The 17,434-nt window shown below is 41.2% G+C and overlaps 2 protein-coding genes across 3 annotated transcripts; one reads left to right on the top strand and one right to left on the bottom strand.

Annotated features, from left to right (window-relative positions):
- Nucleotides 1-416: 416 nt before the first annotated feature.
- On the bottom strand, nt 417-15,600 carry tprkb (Tp53rk binding protein). 2 transcript variants are annotated; one of them, XM_064343004.1, is made up of 4 exons: nt 15,310-15,600; nt 1,933-2,055; nt 1,609-1,785; nt 417-936 (listed from the first exon to the last, which is right to left on the bottom strand). In XM_064343004.1, exons 1-4 carry the CDS (start codon nt 15,310-15,312, stop codon nt 850-852), a joined length of 390 nt encoding a protein of 129 aa, XP_064199074.1. In that variant the 5' UTR covers nt 15,313-15,600; the 3' UTR covers nt 417-849. The 2 variants fall into 2 exon arrangements, with proteins under 2 accessions (XP_064199074.1, XP_064199073.1); XM_064343003.1 differs by lacking the exon at nt 15,310-15,600 and adding an exon at nt 2,233-2,533.
- Nucleotides 2,779-5,939, top strand: alg10 (ALG10 alpha-1,2-mannosyltransferase). The gene is made up of 3 exons (XM_064342999.1): nt 2,779-3,132; nt 3,401-3,598; nt 3,829-5,939. The coding sequence occupies exons 1-3, from the start codon at nt 2,968-2,970 to the stop codon at nt 4,885-4,887; spliced, it is 1,422 nt and encodes a 473-aa protein (XP_064199069.1). The 5' UTR covers nt 2,779-2,967; the 3' UTR covers nt 4,888-5,939.
- Nucleotides 15,601-17,434: the final 1,834 nt, after the last annotated feature.

Here is a 17,434-nt window from a genome sequence, read left to right as displayed (position 1 = left end):
CCCCCTTTTTGCACAAGAGAAAATATTGTCCTATAAGAGCAACTTAGTTCTCTTGGAATGCAGCCAGCACTATAACATGACTATCATGCTCCAAATCACATGGTTGTGCTTCTAATAAAAAAACACTGTATAAAGTCCCAATGCACAATTGGCTATAGAATTGTCCAGGGATGGAGGATGAGTCCTCAGAGCTATCCTACCTTGTTGCACAATACTTAATCCTCTGGTTGATTTTTCCACTGTAATATATATCTAATTTTGTGTCTAAGGGTCAGTATATATTTTATGTATGCATGTGAATATATGTGCATGCACTCAGTGGGCAAATTATTAGGTACACCTCATTGACTGTCAGAGGAAAAGATTATTCGCGTTAATCATATGGCTGCAAATGAATATTATATAAAGCATGCAAACATGGTGAAAAGATTTATTTGTTCCACAAAACATTAGAATTGGCAAGACACGTGATCTGAGTGACCTTGACCATGGTATGATTGTTGGTGGCAGACATGGCGATTTTAGCACTCAGAAACAGCTGCCTGTGATTTTCACATACTGCACACACAGGACTGCACACATGGTGTGTGCTGGCACATAAAGAACAAAGCAAGCTGTCTCACAATGTGTCATGTACAGTAACCTCTTGAGGTGTAAATCATAACATCTGACAGATAAACGAGGTTAACCAAACAAATGAACAAGATCATGTCCATCCCTATGAACACAGTATATTTATCCAAACAATATATAACCACTGAATGACTGCATCTAAGTTTGCAATTAATATATTTTTAAAAAGTCCCCAATGACCACACCTTTCCAAATGAAATTATTTTTGGTTTTTGTTCATAACACATCTTTGGTAGCCATCCTGCAGATTACAGCATCCAGCAGGCTTCCACACAGCTCTTCCTGTGGTGAGACCTTGTACAGCTGCAACACAATCAAGTAAATTACAGTTCAGAAGTTATGAACAGTAAATAAACAAGCTATGATACATTTTAAATGGAGAAAAGAAGTTAACGTAATTTCTACAGATAATGGACAAAAAACTGAAACAAAACAGTGTTCCAACAACATATGGTTCCAGTAGTTCTACAACTGCGTGGGCTGTATTTCCCTGACATGGCTGGAATGGACTCAAATCCTTAGCACCCGATGTCAAAGGTTACTTAGTAGTACTAAATGATCAGCTTTGCCCCATGTTAGCATCTTTTTCCTGCAGAGAGGGGTCTTTCAAGATGGCAATACTACCATCCACAGTATATGAGCAGTCAGCCTTTATGGGATGTTCTGAATGCTTGAATGCATTCTGGAATTCAGATTTTAAAAAATATTCTGGATCAATTACCGGAACAGCATTTTCTACTTCTGACTACTAAGAGTGAGTTGATTGAGTTTTTAAAGGCTATGGTAACATATTACATGAGCAGTTCAATTCCAGATGGTGCAAACAGTAGACTCCATACAGGTGACATGTGGTGGCCCAAAAATACCCGATTAAGTGATTTCACATTAGCGTTTACATGTTTTTGTTCACTATATGTATGCACTCATGTTGCTAAGTAAAATGTTTGAACCAAATACAATAAGACACACAGATACCTTTTTGATTTTAGCAATGTTACTCAAACTTGAGATGTGATGGACTGATATCTGCTGGCCGTCCACCTTGGACAGTATGTCATCCATATTGTTCTGTTCGGCGTCAGCATGAACCAGAACAACCTGAACGGCGCTGTCACTGTCAGAGATTCCAAAATTTTTGAAAGCCTCAGATATCTTAAAACAAGGAAGAAAAGCATTTCTGGTTACATATTTCATCACAGTTCCCAGTGCCCATTCAATTGATTTTTTTTTTCAGTCTGCACAAAATATACAAACCACACTTCATTTACATAACACTTTATGAAATAAAATTAAACTCACATTATTTGTGGGTGACAGGTTGAATATGATTTCAGAGTAAAGACTCCGTGTTTTCATTTTTCCAATTTTCTGCAAGTGAAGTGCTTTGTTTGTGGCCACAAGGACTTGGAAGGGGTCAACTAGCTGTTAAAACAAAAATGTATTTGTATGAGGAGTTACAAAAGAATACAGCATTACACAAAAGGAGCAGAATAACAGTTGTTATAAAATAAAGCGTAAAGAGTATTTTCTGTCAGTTTTCAAATGCCTGATTGCATGACATCACTGGACAATCCCCCCCTCACAGACACACACACTCACCACCGACGGATTTATTAAGGCTCCACTTATTTCTCCAGCAATTGCATTCTTCCTCAAGTCTGTCGCGTTTTTGACATCTTTGAACAGCAATTGTGTCACTGTGTATTCAGGAAACAGTTCTAGTCGCTGAGACAGGTGCATTTCAAAACCTGTATAAACACAGCAACTAGCTATCCAGATAAATTTAGCCGTTTGTAGCTCGCTCTGTTGTGGTGTTTTTGCAATGTATTGCATATGCTAGCTTCAAAATAGTAGCGTGCTCCTCTGCTGGGCATCTGTCTAAGCGGGAACAATATCTAAGTGACACAAGCACGCCCACAAGAAAAGTTCCTCCTATGGAAAGCAACACTATAAATATTGTTTCTTTCAATAAATATGGATTTAATTAAAATAATTTTTTTTTTTTTTAAAAAGGACATGAACGGCATTTTTTTATTTTTTTTATTTTTTATGATTTTACTTTTTAGTTTATTTATCACTGCGTAGCTCTACGTGCAAATAATTCTAGGAACTGTTCGTACATTCGTTTTGTTGCTACACGGAATATGTGAGTTGGGTGTACACATTTCATTTTTTCGCAAATAAAAATTTGCCTCAGGAGTGATGTTTTGCTTTAGCGGATTACCCGTCTGGTGGCTACCGTAGATAATCGCTTGCCGTCCATCATCAATGATGTTAAAGTCATCATAGTTTGTCTGTAGTGCTGATTAAATCATTATTTCAAGTGGTTTAGTGATGGAGAGGTTTGAGGGGTATGTTTTTACTGCTCTCTGTAGCACAAACTTTCTAATTTCCTGTCTTCTGTTCTCAAAAATTACACGGGAGCAAAGGGAACCATACATGGACGAAATTTTTCACGTACCACAAGCCCAGAAATACTGTGATGGGAAATTCAGCGAGGTATGTGGCTAAACAACTAAGACTGTTGTTGATACTAAGGCTGTTGAACTGTTGTTTAACTAAGGCTGTTCTGATATTTTGTTTTATGAGCTGTTTTAATAACAATATGTTTTATTCAGTATTCTTGGTCATTAGCCAACAAATCAAACCATGTGTTAGCTGGATAATATTAGTTAATTGGTATAGCAATGGTAACGATGACCTTAGTTAAGTGTTATAACAACAAGCATTACGTGTTTTGTTCTGCATGTTTCGTCTCTGTATCCAGTGGGACCCCATGATCACCACACTACCTGGCCTATACTTGGTGTCCGTTGGAGTCATTAAACCATTGATGTGGTTGGCTGGGTGGACGGGGAAGGTGGTATGCTCCACCGGAATGTTGCGTTTCATAAATTTGCTCTTTAACTGCGGAAACCTCTATCTGCTGTATCTTATCATATATAAACTCCATCTCAAAGATAAGGTGAGATTCAGTTAATTCCTGATAACTGTATATGCATGGCTTGTTGTGATATGCACGTGACTGGATTTAAGTATTTTGGTCTGAAATGGGACTAGTGCCGTGATTTGCTGTTGTCAATGTTGTATAGTCATTAGGAGCTGATTTTCAGAGTTTTTGTTAATACCCTACTTTTTCTTGTCCATGGTTCATGTATTTTTTTTAACAATAGTGGTCTTCTATTTTTGTCCCAGGCTCGAGCTGCAATGCGCCGAGTGCTGTCCGCATTGTGTCTGTCCACCTTCCCTGTGCTCTACTTCTTCACATTTCTGTACTACACGGATGCTGGGTCCACCTTTTTCGTCCTCTTCGCGTACCTGATGTCCCTGTATGGGAGCCATAAAGTGGCTGGCCTTCTTGGTTGCTGCGCCATCCTCTTCCGCCAGACCAACATCATCTGGGTGGCATTCTGTGCCGGCACCGTGGTCACCCAGAAGCTGGACGAGAGCTGGAAGACGGAGCAGTCCAAGAAAAAAGAGGAAAAATGTCCCTCCCAAGTCCCTTTCTCATTGGCTGGGGTTGGGAAGGTGACGCGCTTCCTGTTTGAATACGCCACCACCCCAAGCAGCATTAAGTCCGTGCTCCTGGTGGCCTGGCCTTACGTTGTCATGGCGGCGGGCTTCGTAGCGTTCATGGTGCTGAATGGTGGGATCGTAGTGGGGGATCGGACAAGCCACGAGGCCTGTCTGAACTTTCCTCAGCTCTTTTATTTTTTCTCCTTTACGCTGCTCTTCTCGCTCCCCGCCTGGCTCTCCTACCGCAGGGCCGTAAGTTTTTTACATTCCCTGAGAAAGCAGCCGTTGCTCTACCTTCTGCTCACCGTCGTCTCCTTGATCCTGGTGTGGAAGTTCACCTTCGTTCACAAGTACCTGCTTGCCGACAACAGGCACTACCCTTTCTATGTGTGGAGGAAGGTGTTCCAGAAGCACCAGTTGGTTCCCTTCCTCGTGGTGCCAGGGTACGTCTTTGCCATGTGGAACTTCATGGAATCCTTAAAGTCCAAGTCTCTGTTTTGGAACCTGGCACTTTTGGTTTGTCTGACTGCTGCCACGGTTCCACAGAAGCTTCTGGAATTCCGCTACTTCATCCTGCCCTACCTGCTGTACCGTGTCCACATCCCTCTGCCCTCCACACCTCGGCTGCTGGCGGAGTTCGGTCTGTACACCCTGGTCAACGCTGCTACGCTTTATATTTTCATTAGCAAGACATTTCATTGGCCTGACAGCACAGATGTGCAGAGGTTTATGTGGTGACTTTGAACTCCATGATGGGTGAAAATGAGCAGTTCCTAGCTAATTTTCTACTGGTTGAACTTTCAGTTTGGTTCGGGGGGTTCTATTACTAAAGATTTCAGAAATCTTGAGAGCTGCACATCTATTTTCTTATACTGCTCAATAATTGAGAAAACCAAAATGAGGCAAAGCCATATGATAAGCAGGAAAAAGAAAATTTTATATGGTATATAACTTAATGGGAATAACGTTATTCCTGATACTTATCTGTCATCTTTTTATGTTGTGATAAATTAAGACAAGGGTGTTACTGTGGATATTTTAGATAAAACTTTGCGCTGTCCTCTTACCAATGAGGAAGATCCATGTGAGTATGTTAAATTTCCTACTCTTATTGAAATCAATAAAAGGGACTGGATTTGATACTCCAATGGTAAAACAGACAATCTATAATATGTTAATTGTCATAGCATTGACATCATTTGGGCTGTATCATTAATAACATTGACTGTAAACTTTTTTTATCCTGATTTGTCCTTTGCTGTCTTGTGCTTGCTTTGTTTTTTTCCGTTTTATTTCTCATTTCTTTGACACTGATTTAGAACTCGTCACTCTCCTGGAACAACCTGGTTGTGTTACTTCCGCATTATGGATGCATGAACAGTGATTCAATATGAATGAGTGAAATGAATGTCGCTCAGTACAGGTGTTAGATTATGTTCAGTAGAGATTAGTTACAGGAGTAATAATTGTGCTGTTAGACTGATTGTTTATTTTAAGTTAAATATTTTTGTGATTTTGTGTCTCAGCATAGTTGTGCAATCTGCTGTACAGTAGCCCGTATGATTCATTCCAGTACTACTGTGTTTTATGGGCAGAAGCCATGTGATTTATGCATTAAAATTATCCCTGTGGTGCCAGCATACCATTAGTAACGATTATTGTGTATTTGACTTTACAGTTTGCTTTTTGTTTTACTTTCAAGCCCATTGAATGATAATGTTGGAAATCTGTTTACTGTGTATGTGTAATGTTGATAATAAACAGAAAACAGGATGACTGTTTGAAGTGGAGTGTTTGTGTCTGACATTTGTTTTCCTCTGGACATCTAATCTTAAAAATGTGCTATTTTTTAGGGCCCTGTGGTTCTGCTACAGACAGTGCTGTGATCGTCCAATAGGTGGCACTCTTGCACTGTGCTCCACTATATTAACTGATTGGTTTGTTTTGACCTGCTTGGGAAACATTGTGTTACTGTCAGGAGGGTGGCATTGTTTTACTCGGTAATAGATTTGAGAATTTGGACAGCAGATAAGGAAGGCATTGTAGTGATGAATATTAAAGAGCTTCACAATTGCTAGAATTATTACATGCAAATATGTGCTCTAAGATTCAGATGAAGTCTTCACAGTAATGCTGGTTAACAATAGCACTTATGCTTATCTTAGCAGATGCATAGCATTATAGCTTAGTATATAACTAAATATGATTTTTTTTCTCAATTAGGTTTGAAAATATATTTGAATGACAAACTTTAATGGCCTTGTCTCAGGCTACTTTTGAAAGCTTAAAATTGTAATTGTAATGTATACAAATGGTAAAATTGTCTCATCAACCTGAAAGTAAAGTTTCAAGTCTGGGCTATAGAAAATTCTAAACAGCTTTTTTTGAAGCTAGTTATGACCAAGGTAGAGCAAGCATTCTCTGTCACACTTGGAAGCAGTATTGTGTAGGCTGCTGTCCCCCGGCTGTGTATTCAGGTTTGATATTGAAGCTTATTCCCTGAAGAAGATAGTTTTTAAGTCATTTGTTGTATACAAAGATGAGTCCTGAATGAAGGAAAGGGAGGGGTATGGGCATGAGGGACAGAACAAACTCTTAGCCACTATTATAGCCTAGAGGCCACGCAGGACTGTAGGGTATCGGCAGCATTGATCAGAGGTGATGCATGTCGGCCCTAACATTCACTGAAAAGAAAGCCACTGTAGTCTGTGCACCCCTGGAGCATTATTGGGAGGAAGTAACTCAGCGGTACATAGATGCATAGCTGCATCTGCAGACTCCTGGCATTAGTTGGCTAATGATGTAGCCGAAGCTCAGACCCATATCTGTAGGGCCCAGCCTGCACTCATTATTAGTGCCTTCGCAGGCTCGGCTAGCCCAGAGTCCTTCCCCTTATTTTTGTCAGTCCTCTGCCCATTCTGGATAACCAAAATTAGCATGTGCATCACCCAAATCATGCAGTCGGCTGATGCTTCTTTTCACTACATTACTCAAGCTGAGCTGCATAGTCATCATCATGAAGGAATGCACCACTTATATGCAGAAGCAGGCGGCAGGTGCCCAGTGGACTGGAGGAGTCACTATTGCACAATGGACCAGGCAGTATCCAGCCACAGTCTTGAGCACAAATACCTCAGCTGGATTCTGCACCTAGGAAGCCCCCGGAATCCATCATTTGCCAATACACAGACCCACACTAGCATTTCTTGCTCCTGTCTGAGTCTCAAGAATAGACGCAGAGTGTAAGTTGGCAGCAGGTATTAAAGTTTAGGAGCTGTGGTGGTCACACTTTGAAAAACTAGGCTGGGCTATCATTTCATGCTTTTGCTCATTTTCATCAAAGACCTGATTCTGTAACACTAATCAGTCATTCTGACAGCATGGCTACATGCCAGCTGCCAGCGCTACATCAGGGCTGTCAGAGTGAGCTCCTAGAGGGAATTGGCTGCAGACTTAGCCCACTCTTTTACTCAATTTTATATAATGTTTTTGCAAGTGATGAAACATTACAGTATAATTAAATTTGTGCCTTATGGTCTTGAAATAACTTGTTTTGGGAAATGGTTTGGTGTGAATGTATGAAACTAATTAACTGGATCCATAAATATGAATTTCAGTTGTAGGACATTCTTAGCATGCTTCTTGGAAGTGAGTTAATTTGTGGTGGAATATTTAGTTATAGGATCTTTTTTTTATTATTTATTCTATTTGTAGCCAACTATGACCAGCATTCACTCCTCTGAGCTACACTGTGAAGGCTGGACTATGGAAACTGGCTTATAGACTTGTTTGTTTATTGGAGAAGGGCACAAGCTTCTGTCTGTAATGATGTAGGTGGAAAATGGTGATAAAAAGACTATATTTAGGATCGCAGTGGTTCCAAAAACACAGAGAAAATACTGTATAAGCTGTAATATGTACAATTACCTTGTATAAAGTTCCCATTATACCACTGTAACAAAATTGTAATGCAGAAACTAACGTGTAATAATACATTGTAACAATGCAACCCCATAGTCAGAAATATGAGTGGGGAACTCTTGCCACCCCAGTCCTGACTCTAAAGCCGATCATAGCTGAACACCTCACTCTAACTCTTAATCTTAACCTCAGCCCTACCCCTACCCTAATCTGACTATACACAACCTAAATACAACAGCAATATACTGCACTGTAGTTGTATAGCACTCATTTTCAATGAAACACAAGGTAAGCCTAAGTACTGTTTATTTAACTACATTACAATAATGGGTAAATGGGTAAATCAGTGTGACCCTGGGTCCACATATTGATGTGCTGTTCTTAAACAATGCTTTGTGTTGCTGGAGGCCATTCATTGTGTAATGTGTACCTGGTGGAGTATCTGCATATATTACAATAGGCCGTCACATGGCTATTATAAATATTTCCCGTCGGAAAATAATGATACTCTGCACCACAAGTGCTTTGCTCTTCAGACGTGACGCTGCACAATGAGGTTAGATAACACTGGAATGGATAGAATGGATTGCTTTTGCTAATGAGCAAAGGGCTTTGAAAAATGTCCAATTGTGAAGTGGCATTGACTCACAGTTAAAAGCATTTGCATTAAATGAAGTCAGGTAAGGTCTTACTGGCATTGCGTTTAATATCAGAAAAAAATACTGTTAATTTAAATTGATTTTTTTGTAATTGATTTTTAAAGTGTCAGCAGTGGCACAGCATGAGATGTTAATTCCTGTTTGTGTTGCAGTCAGGGTCACAGGTGAGGTTTGAATAATGCTACTGCAAAAAGGATTATGATCACATCAGCTCATTAATGGTGTAGTCACTCACATTGAGTAGTATTAAATAAATGATAAAAATGGTTTGTTTCAGGTCAGAGTTAGAATCGACTCAAATACACATTAGGTTTGCGATATTACTGTATTGAGATGTGATACATTTGGGGGTGGGCTTGAAGTACAAGTTGAAGTACAATATTTAGGGGTTAAGTAATGGGTTTAAAGTAGCTAGTTGCCAGTTGGAATAGTATATAAAGACACAAGTCAATGTTGGACCTTGTTGGAACTTTTTAGGCATCTATATCCTATTCCTTTTCTCTTACTACTGGCAGCTTTATGGGAGATAGTGGATAGATTTATGGGATACTGGTTGGAGTTAATGATTAGAAATTGATCAAAATCTTGGAGATTAGAGGTTTAGGCAGCAGGGGTTATGTTAAATGTTGGATCGTAGGCTTGTTTAGCCATATCGGTCACAGGAGATTATATAAATATTGCAAATAGATTACTAACTTCTGACAGACAGGCTTGTTTAGTCCTATCTGTCAAATGAGATTATATGTGTCTAAAATATTGAGTTTCATAACTTTGATCTGACAGTTAAAGTTAAATTATGACAAAGGCAAAACATTCTAATAACCTCCTTTGATATCTCTGATTTAATTATAAAATAGGAGACAGGAGAAGAAGACACCAATAATCCCAATCCCAATGCAAAAGAGGAAAGGAAAGATGGCATGTTTGCTTTGAGGGTTGGAAAAGAAGGAAAAACACTGAGAAGCACTTCTGAGATGTTAGCTACATTATGTAATCAGAAGCTATGTTTTCATTTCTCGTTCAAGCTGTGAGAAAACGCCTGCGAAAGGAACTTGTTTCTCATTATGAGAGCTCAGTCTCAGCAGGTTGCAATGTGATTGACATTGAAAATTCAAGTTCATATTCTTGTGCTCCAATTGGAGTGATTTTCCTAAATGCTGCAATGCCTAGTGGAATCATGAGCTGAGTTTGGAGGAAAAAACTCCCTGTCTTGGGAAGACGTCAATTATGTAAAGCTTAAAATCATGTTAGAAAATAAATATTTTATCCATCCATCCATTATCTATACCCGCTTATCCTGAGCAGGGTCACGGGGGGTGCTGGAGCCTATCCCAGCATGCATTGGGCAAGAGGCAGGAATACACCCTGGACAGGCCGCCAATCTATCGCAGGGCACAGGAATATTTTATTATATCTTGAAATGTTTCTTAAATGTAAGCCAGCACCCTGCTGACCTAGTCGATAAAACCTCTGTCGGAACCTTCTTCAGATATTGTTTCAGCCTCTGGAATTAAAGGACTATTCTGTTCTGCAAGCCTTCCACGCATAGCCCATGGGTATACAATGGGCAAGATGTCAATAACAAATAACAAAATAAATCAGCAGTGCATTATCCACTAAAACATGATTAAATGTCAGAGGGAAACTTAATCACTCAACACAAGGGACTGCTCCTGTTCTTCAGATAAGCAACCCACAAAAAGATACAGTCACATAATGTAATCCTCAAAGCAGACTTCACAACTGCCGTAGTAGCTGAAAAGAGTATTAATTTTTGATCATATTAAATCTAATGGACTTTTACAACAATGATGCCTCTGATGCATAGATATTTTTATTTGCATTTATATGCCCATAGAGTTATGAATTTGGCAGGAATGTGCATACTGTAGATCCACCAACTCTAAACAGAGGAAATAGACTCACAGATTTCAGAGGAGCCTCAAGGGAATTGCACAACACAAGTGTGAAGTATATTACACTGTCTCTCTTTCAGCAACAGCACAGACAGGCACAGACCGTACACAGAAAATGGGGATTAGAAACCGTACAGGGAACGAAAACAATAAACAAAAAAGAACTAATTTTTTCATGGAACAAAAACAAAAGCAAAATCACTTTCCAGCGCCAAGCAAAAACACTATTTTAAGGGTATTTAAACCAGTTAATAACCAAAAGATTTATTTAAATTAAACGTCTCCCGTTATATGCCCAAGGGGCTTATTGAGCTGTGGCGAAAGCACTGTTTATTGGAGCCACAGTGTGTGGGAGGTCTATGTGGACCCATAGCGCACGAACTGTACGTAATACGGCTAAATACATGGACTCCATATTGTCAGAACTTGAGAAGTGTCAGCCCCAACAACCATTCTGCAGAAAAAGACCTCACCCAGTTCATATACTGTGACAGGTATACTGAACCATGTCTTGTAGGCCAGCTGTACTAACGCTATGGGATGAAACCCAGCACGGTAGGGACATGTGCATTTCTAGTGTGTGGTCTGCCCAACGTCCGTCTGAGCTTGAGTGGGATGTGCCTTCTGGCATTCTCTATAAATGTCAGTGATTAACGCGCTGATCGGTTCTCAACTGTGCCATTTCACTGTATAGGCAAATATACAAACCGCGATGGTAGCGATGGGACTTTCTATGTGGTTTGCCACTGCATCCCAGCAGTGTGAATGCTCCTTCAGGCTCACCTGGCATAGCACGCTGCGTGTGTGTTCCTTGTCAGTACTGGTGATGTCCAAGCTTGTGACACACATCAAGTCAAGAGGCATGCTGCTTGCCTAGCAAGAGGAGCGGTCAGTTTGGCTTTGCGTGTGCGGGCTGGCTGAGCATGTGACATGCTCTTTCTCTGGGTGACGTGGAGAGGTCGCCGGCCTCACGTGGTCCTGGCTGTCTGTACTGGTTGAGTTGTCCGAAAGAGGGGACTTCCATTCAGGTCTGCGTGTGCGAGTTGAGAGATCTGAAGAACATGTCAGAGGCTGTATGACCCCCCCTGCCCGCACCCCCACCTCACTGCCTCCCCCAGCCCCCGTGCCTTAAGAGGCTGTCAGTGTGAATCCATCACCCGCTCCAGCTCCCTCCGCCCCCTCCTTCTTCACACATGGCCACAGCTGCTCTTTCATATGAATGTATACCTGCTGAAATGCTTCACTGTGAGTATACAGTGTATGAGGTCTGAATGAGATGACCACACATTGCTAATATGCATCAGCACAAAGCAAAATGGTAACGAACTGACACTCTGCTGTACTGAGATAGAAATCGCGTGGCATGCACAATGTGTGCCAGTTCACGTCACTTTGTCTTAGCAACTTTCCTTGTGAAAAACAGCACCAAAGTGCTATTTTTTTCCATCTGATGGTGTTCAGGGGTTTTTTTTTTTTTTTTAAAAAAAGCTAACATGGGTTTGAGTTTATTTATGTATGAATTATTCATTGCACATGCCATGAATTTGATTAAAATTTCATGACATGAAAAAGTGGTTTCGTATGCAAAAAAAAAAAAAAGCTTGGCAGCTTGGAGATATGTATTATTTGTGCTCATTTTCTCTTAAAAGCCAAATTAACGAGGCAGGGTTTACTTTCTCTGTCAGTTGCTGAAAACCTCTATATATAGACCCATTTGCATCAAATTTTCAGCGGAACATGTTTTTAGTAAATGGCCACACTGGAAAATCATTTTACATCAATAATGAATCATTACGTACGTATTCACAATTTACAGTTAATTTAATTAGTGAGAATTTGATTTCCTCTTTTCAACTTACATTAGCTGAAACCAATGAATAATTTATTCTTTGTGTGTTTATTTTCATTGGTCATTAGTAATGTGCTTTCTTCATAACCGAACAAAACAAAACAACAAAAAAAGCTTAAATACAGGCGTAATCAAACAATTGTTTTGTTTGAGTGATGCTTGAGGCTCGTGCCATAATGTAAACCCTGCCACAGATGGCTTCTCCAGGCGCAGATGTAGTTCGCACGGGCTGAGCATTTACGTGCGCAATCAGCCTGGCCTCTGAGGTGAGTCTGCGGGAAAGGTGTCTCCAGCTGATAATTACAGAGCACACGTGTGTCAGCGACGAGCTCTGACTGATAATCACAGAGCACGCTCGCGCAGCGGATGATGTGCCTTTAAGAAACACGGCGGAGATTTCCATAAATAGACCGACCGAGAGCGACGGCAGCCCCGCGATGCCGTGCCCGCGGCGGCGTGGCCGACTCCCTCCGCATGCTCGCCTGCTCTCCTCCTTCCGGCCGATCGGACGCGCCGCGAGCAAATCTTTACCACAGCATACTGGCTGCAGGGTGGCTGACAGCCATGTGAAAGCCGGGGGCTTAAAGGTGCAGCTCCAGCATCTCGTCTCTCTCTGTAAGGAGACCGTGAGGAGAGCTACGTGAGAGCACACAGGAACAATGTCCCGGTCACTCTTCCTTATGTTCCGTATTTGTTTTCTTTCTACTCCAACTTGGAATTGCCAAAAGTTTGTACAGGCCAATCTATCACTGCTATGTCCTCCGTCAATTCAGCAAGGTGAATGTGCAGGTCTTGTGTGCTTATTGCTTTTTTATTATTTCTTAGGGCTACTTCAAACAAGTGGGAAATGAGGTTGACAGTGTGATGCGGTGTTTGCACTTCTAGGCTGGGTGATCAGATATGCATGATGGCTAATTTGACCTGCTCACAGTGGCTCCTCTCTGAAGCTGGACTGTGGGGTTGGGTTATAAGGGATGTGCCTATCAAGGGGAAGAAAACCCCAAAAGCCCCAAGGCTGTATTTGTCATGAAATATGGGATGTGGCATGTGACTTTTTAATAATCTACTTATTCCTTTGTTCCTGTGCTGCAAAACGTGCCATGGATCAGACAAAATTGAGTGTATCAATTGCATAACACCAGAATGATTTCACATTTAGTGGCTACCATTTTGATCAAAACAGCTGAAATTATTTATTGACTGTAAAAAATCTGTTCATCATGGGATTGCTGGATGGTTCTTTTTGGTTAAGGCACCACACAGTGGTACATGGATGAACCTCATGGCCTTGGATTAAATCCGGACCATGCTAGTGCCAACTGTGGCCGGTAGCTCCATAGGATGACTCGCAATTTAGTCACCCAGGGAATAGGAGAGTTCATCCGGACAGGGTTCCACATTCATCTCTATCTAGCAACCCCTGCTGGTTGATCGGGCGCCTGTAGATTGCAGTCAAAGCCGCACATGAAAGGTCTTCACCCGACTACGCGCTCTGCGAATTTTACTGTAGTCTGCGGTGTGAAAATAAGCAGCTGGCGAGACCACATGTTTGGGAGGAGCACCGTGGATGTCCGCACTCTCCCGAATCGAGAGATTTGCAGCATGAACGCGGCTGGGGTTGCAGATGATTGACTATTCACAAATTGGGGTGGTAATTCAATATCCTCAGCCCATGTCAGACGACAGTTTTTTAAAAATCTGTTCATGTTTTTAAAAATCAGAATTTGAAACCGCTGACCTTTTTTCAGTGTGATAGAGCAAGTGATCAGAATAATTAATAATTGCAAGTTTTTTTTCTTCCCTCGTTCACAAAAAAAAATGCATTACTTTCCTACTGATAGACAAAATGCCTTTGGGGAAATCAGTGGTTGCTGTGATGCTGTGCTTCTTAGTTCAGATGCGTGTGTCATAATGAGGATGTGTCAGAGTTGTTTGAGTGAGTGCTATTGAATAAGCGATGATTGTCATTGTAGTTAAATGTAACGTTAAATGTTGTTATAGCCCAAGAGTAAATTAATTTTATATTAAAATAATTGCCTTTTAATGTTGTTGTGAAACTGAAGATGCAAAATTATTGTCACTTTGATGGATCTTGGGTTAGGCCTTTCTGATCCTTTTAATCTTGATTTGAATAACTTGAGAAATTGTTTGAAAGCAACAACATATATGAATCATTCTGCCCTTGTGAGACTTTTGCATCTTTGCATTTTGAAAGAGCATTGTCTTGGGGATCCAGTAACGTCTTTATTGTTCAAGCAGAGTTGGTTTTGGGTTTGGCTTAAGTTTTGTTGCAGACATCAGAACCAGGTTACGTGCACAGATAAATAATTTGACTCCTACAGAGCAGTCCATAAGTATTTGTGACACAATTTCTGTTGTTTAGACTCTGCACACTTGCACACTGGATTTGGAATGAAACCATTAATAGGACGTTAAAGTACATATTGTCACCTTTAATTTGAGGATATTTATATCCATATGTTAATTAACCATGTAGGTATTATGTGCCTTTTATACTTAGTCCCCCCATTTTAGGGGACCAAAAGTAATTGGACAAATAAATATTAAATAATTGTGTCACTGTCCAAATACAGAGTGGGCTATAGGGCATGTGGAGGAAGCCTGAGGGATGCAGACTCATTCAGCTGCACAGCTGGGGAAGCTGTATCAAACAGAAAAGGGAACATCACTTGTCATTTGTCTTTTTCACAGCCCCAGCAGAACACAATCAGATAGGTTCTCACACACACACACACACACACACACACACACACACACACACACTCACTCATTGTCAGCACTACACACTGCTTACCATGCTTGCGATATGGTCGTGCGGGTCACAACTGCCTTTCTGTCCAGCTGGGTGCAGCAGGAGAAAAATCCTCGGCTCTTGCGCTTGACAGGGCAGGAGTGTGCAGCAGGGAACGCCGAGCCCTGCAGTCCTGACGCACGGAATTCACCGCACGGTGATGCGCACGCGCCCGCGGCCAGGTAACACAGCGACCCACCGAGCCGCACATGCTCACAGCTGCGCAAACCGCCACGGGGCTGACGTGGGCACGTGCTATGAGTCTCCGTTTAAAGCAGGGATCACACATTCAACTTCTGGAGTGTCTGCTGGTTTTTGATGAGTTCCTGCACTTAAGTGCTTGACTAAATTAACTGATTGGCCCACCTTAATTAATTTAAGCACACCTTGTCTCCATGGCTTAAATTGGCCCCTGATTGAAAGGACTGAAGCCCTCCAGGACTGGAGTTTGAGACCCCAGGTTGGGAGCAACAGTATGGAACAGTGCTGCAAGTTTGAATCCCTTATCCCCGACAGTCTGTGACGGCCTATATTACTTTGGGCAGGGTTCTGAGTGGTGTGGTTTCCAGAAAATATGTAAGGCATAAACCATGATGGCCAGTGAAATCTATGATAGTGAACTTCACAGTGGCGGTGCAGTTAGACTGGAGTACAACTTGTTTTCATAGATTACACAGGTCTGAATGGTTTGTCCTGCTTATAATGTACCACAGCTACTTGGCAATGGAATTAATTTAGTGTGTAAATTTACCATTGAAAACTATAGTATATTTAACTATTTGTACGTCAACATAGTATTCACATTTCCATGTAGACAAACTATAATGAAGAAAAAAATAATTAGAAAGAAACATGCATTCATTAACAGTAAATGTGTTAACTAATCTCAGCTGGGCACCAATTATCATAACAGATGATCCAATTAATGACGCTGATGCTCTGCTTGCTACACACAGTGTGTGCTTGCTTCCTGATGTGTCTGAAGATCTCATCTGCAGCTGTAATTAAAAGTGTTTGTTCCTCTCATTTCACACATTAAGATTTAACACATTTTTTTTTACAATTCAGGTTCAAAACAAGATGCACAATAAATGTGTTGCTGTTGATGCAGTATTGAAACTTTTACAATTCAAAGTATACTTCAATCGAAATACTGTGTTCTTGAGCTCTGAGCACACTGAAAAAAATAAAAGAGACCGGATAATTGTTGCAAGGTGATGTTACAGCAGTGTCTCCAACCCAGGTCCTGGAGAGCTACAGGGACTGCTGATTTTTGTTTTCACCTTAAAATCAGCACCCAGTTGAGACCCAAGACACCAGGTGAGTTGAGTCAACTGTGTAATCAACTGCTCTAAATGATTCATGAAGTGCAGAGTCACTATGAAAACCAGCAGACCCTGTAGCTCTCCAGGACCAGGGTTGGAGACCACTGTGTTACAGCCACCCATACCTATCCAACTGGAATCAAATCATGCCAGTGTTGGCTGTGGTCAGGAGCCCCAGTGCAGTTGCCAATAGCATTGCCCAGGCTGGCAGGGTTTTCACAGGAATAGTTTTCAGGATTCATTGTGCAAGGATACCCCTGTGGTAAACTGGATGCCTGTAGCCTGCCTGTGCCAACTGACCTGAAATGTAGTCCTCCAACACAGTTACTGTGCAGCCCTGCTGGTGGACAGCTGAGTGGACCTTGGAAGCAATATCTAAAAAGTTAGAAATTACTATTTTGCTATGATGTGGCTATTGCTAACACATGCCTGACAGAAGTGAAATCCCTAGGGAGAACGCAGCTGTGAACAGACTGGCATCCCATGCTTACTTTTAAGCTTAGAGGGGAAGGATCAAGGGATTGAGGATTGAGGGTTGAAGGGCTGAAGAGGTTGAAGAGAGTTTAGAATTTACTTTGGGCAGAAACCAACAAAATTCAAACAGTATATTCACTCAAGATAATTTATTGTGATTTTAAATAAATCTGTGATTCCGCACATAAAGGCTTCCATCAGGTCATAATTCCTTAGAAAGTGGAGGAATGCTTGATGTGTGGGATATCCATGCCCTTTTGGACTCACTCATTTGTTGGTTCGTCAAAGTGAGAGACCCTTCGGTCTCCATTTCAGTGACACTCAAAGTG

Source organism: Anguilla rostrata, chromosome 7, assembly GCF_018555375.3.
Source record: "Anguilla rostrata isolate EN2019 chromosome 7, ASM1855537v3, whole genome shotgun sequence".
Lineage (NCBI taxonomy): Eukaryota > Metazoa > Chordata > Actinopteri > Anguilliformes > Anguillidae > Anguilla > Anguilla rostrata.
This window is presented reverse-complemented; position numbering and strand designations above follow the sequence as displayed.

What these genes read in the sequence shown, in the direction of transcription:
- tprkb (XM_064343003.1), bottom strand. Translation starts at nt 2,466, where the DNA reads ATGCAATACATTGCAAAAACACCACAACAGAGCGAGCTACAAACGGCT. An exon ending in CCTTAATAAATCCGTCGGTG is followed by an intron (nt 2,056 to 2,232) that starts GTGAGTGTGTGT and finishes TTGTTTTAACAG; the next exon opens with CTAGTTGACCCCTTCCAAGT. An exon ending in ACCTGTCACCCACAAATAAT is followed by an intron (nt 1,786 to 1,932) that starts GTGAGTTTAATT and finishes CCTTGTTTTAAG; the next exon opens with ATATCTGAGGCTTTCAAAAA.
- alg10 (XM_064342999.1), top strand. Translation starts at nt 2,968, where the DNA reads ATGGAGAGGTTTGAGGGGTATGTTTTTACTGCTCTCTGTAGCACAAAC. An exon ending in GTGATGGGAAATTCAGCGAG is followed by an intron (nt 3,133 to 3,400) that starts GTATGTGGCTAA and finishes CTCTGTATCCAG; the next exon opens with TGGGACCCCATGATCACCAC. An exon ending in AACTCCATCTCAAAGATAAG is followed by an intron (nt 3,599 to 3,828) that starts GTGAGATTCAGT and finishes TTTTTGTCCCAG; the next exon opens with GCTCGAGCTGCAATGCGCCG.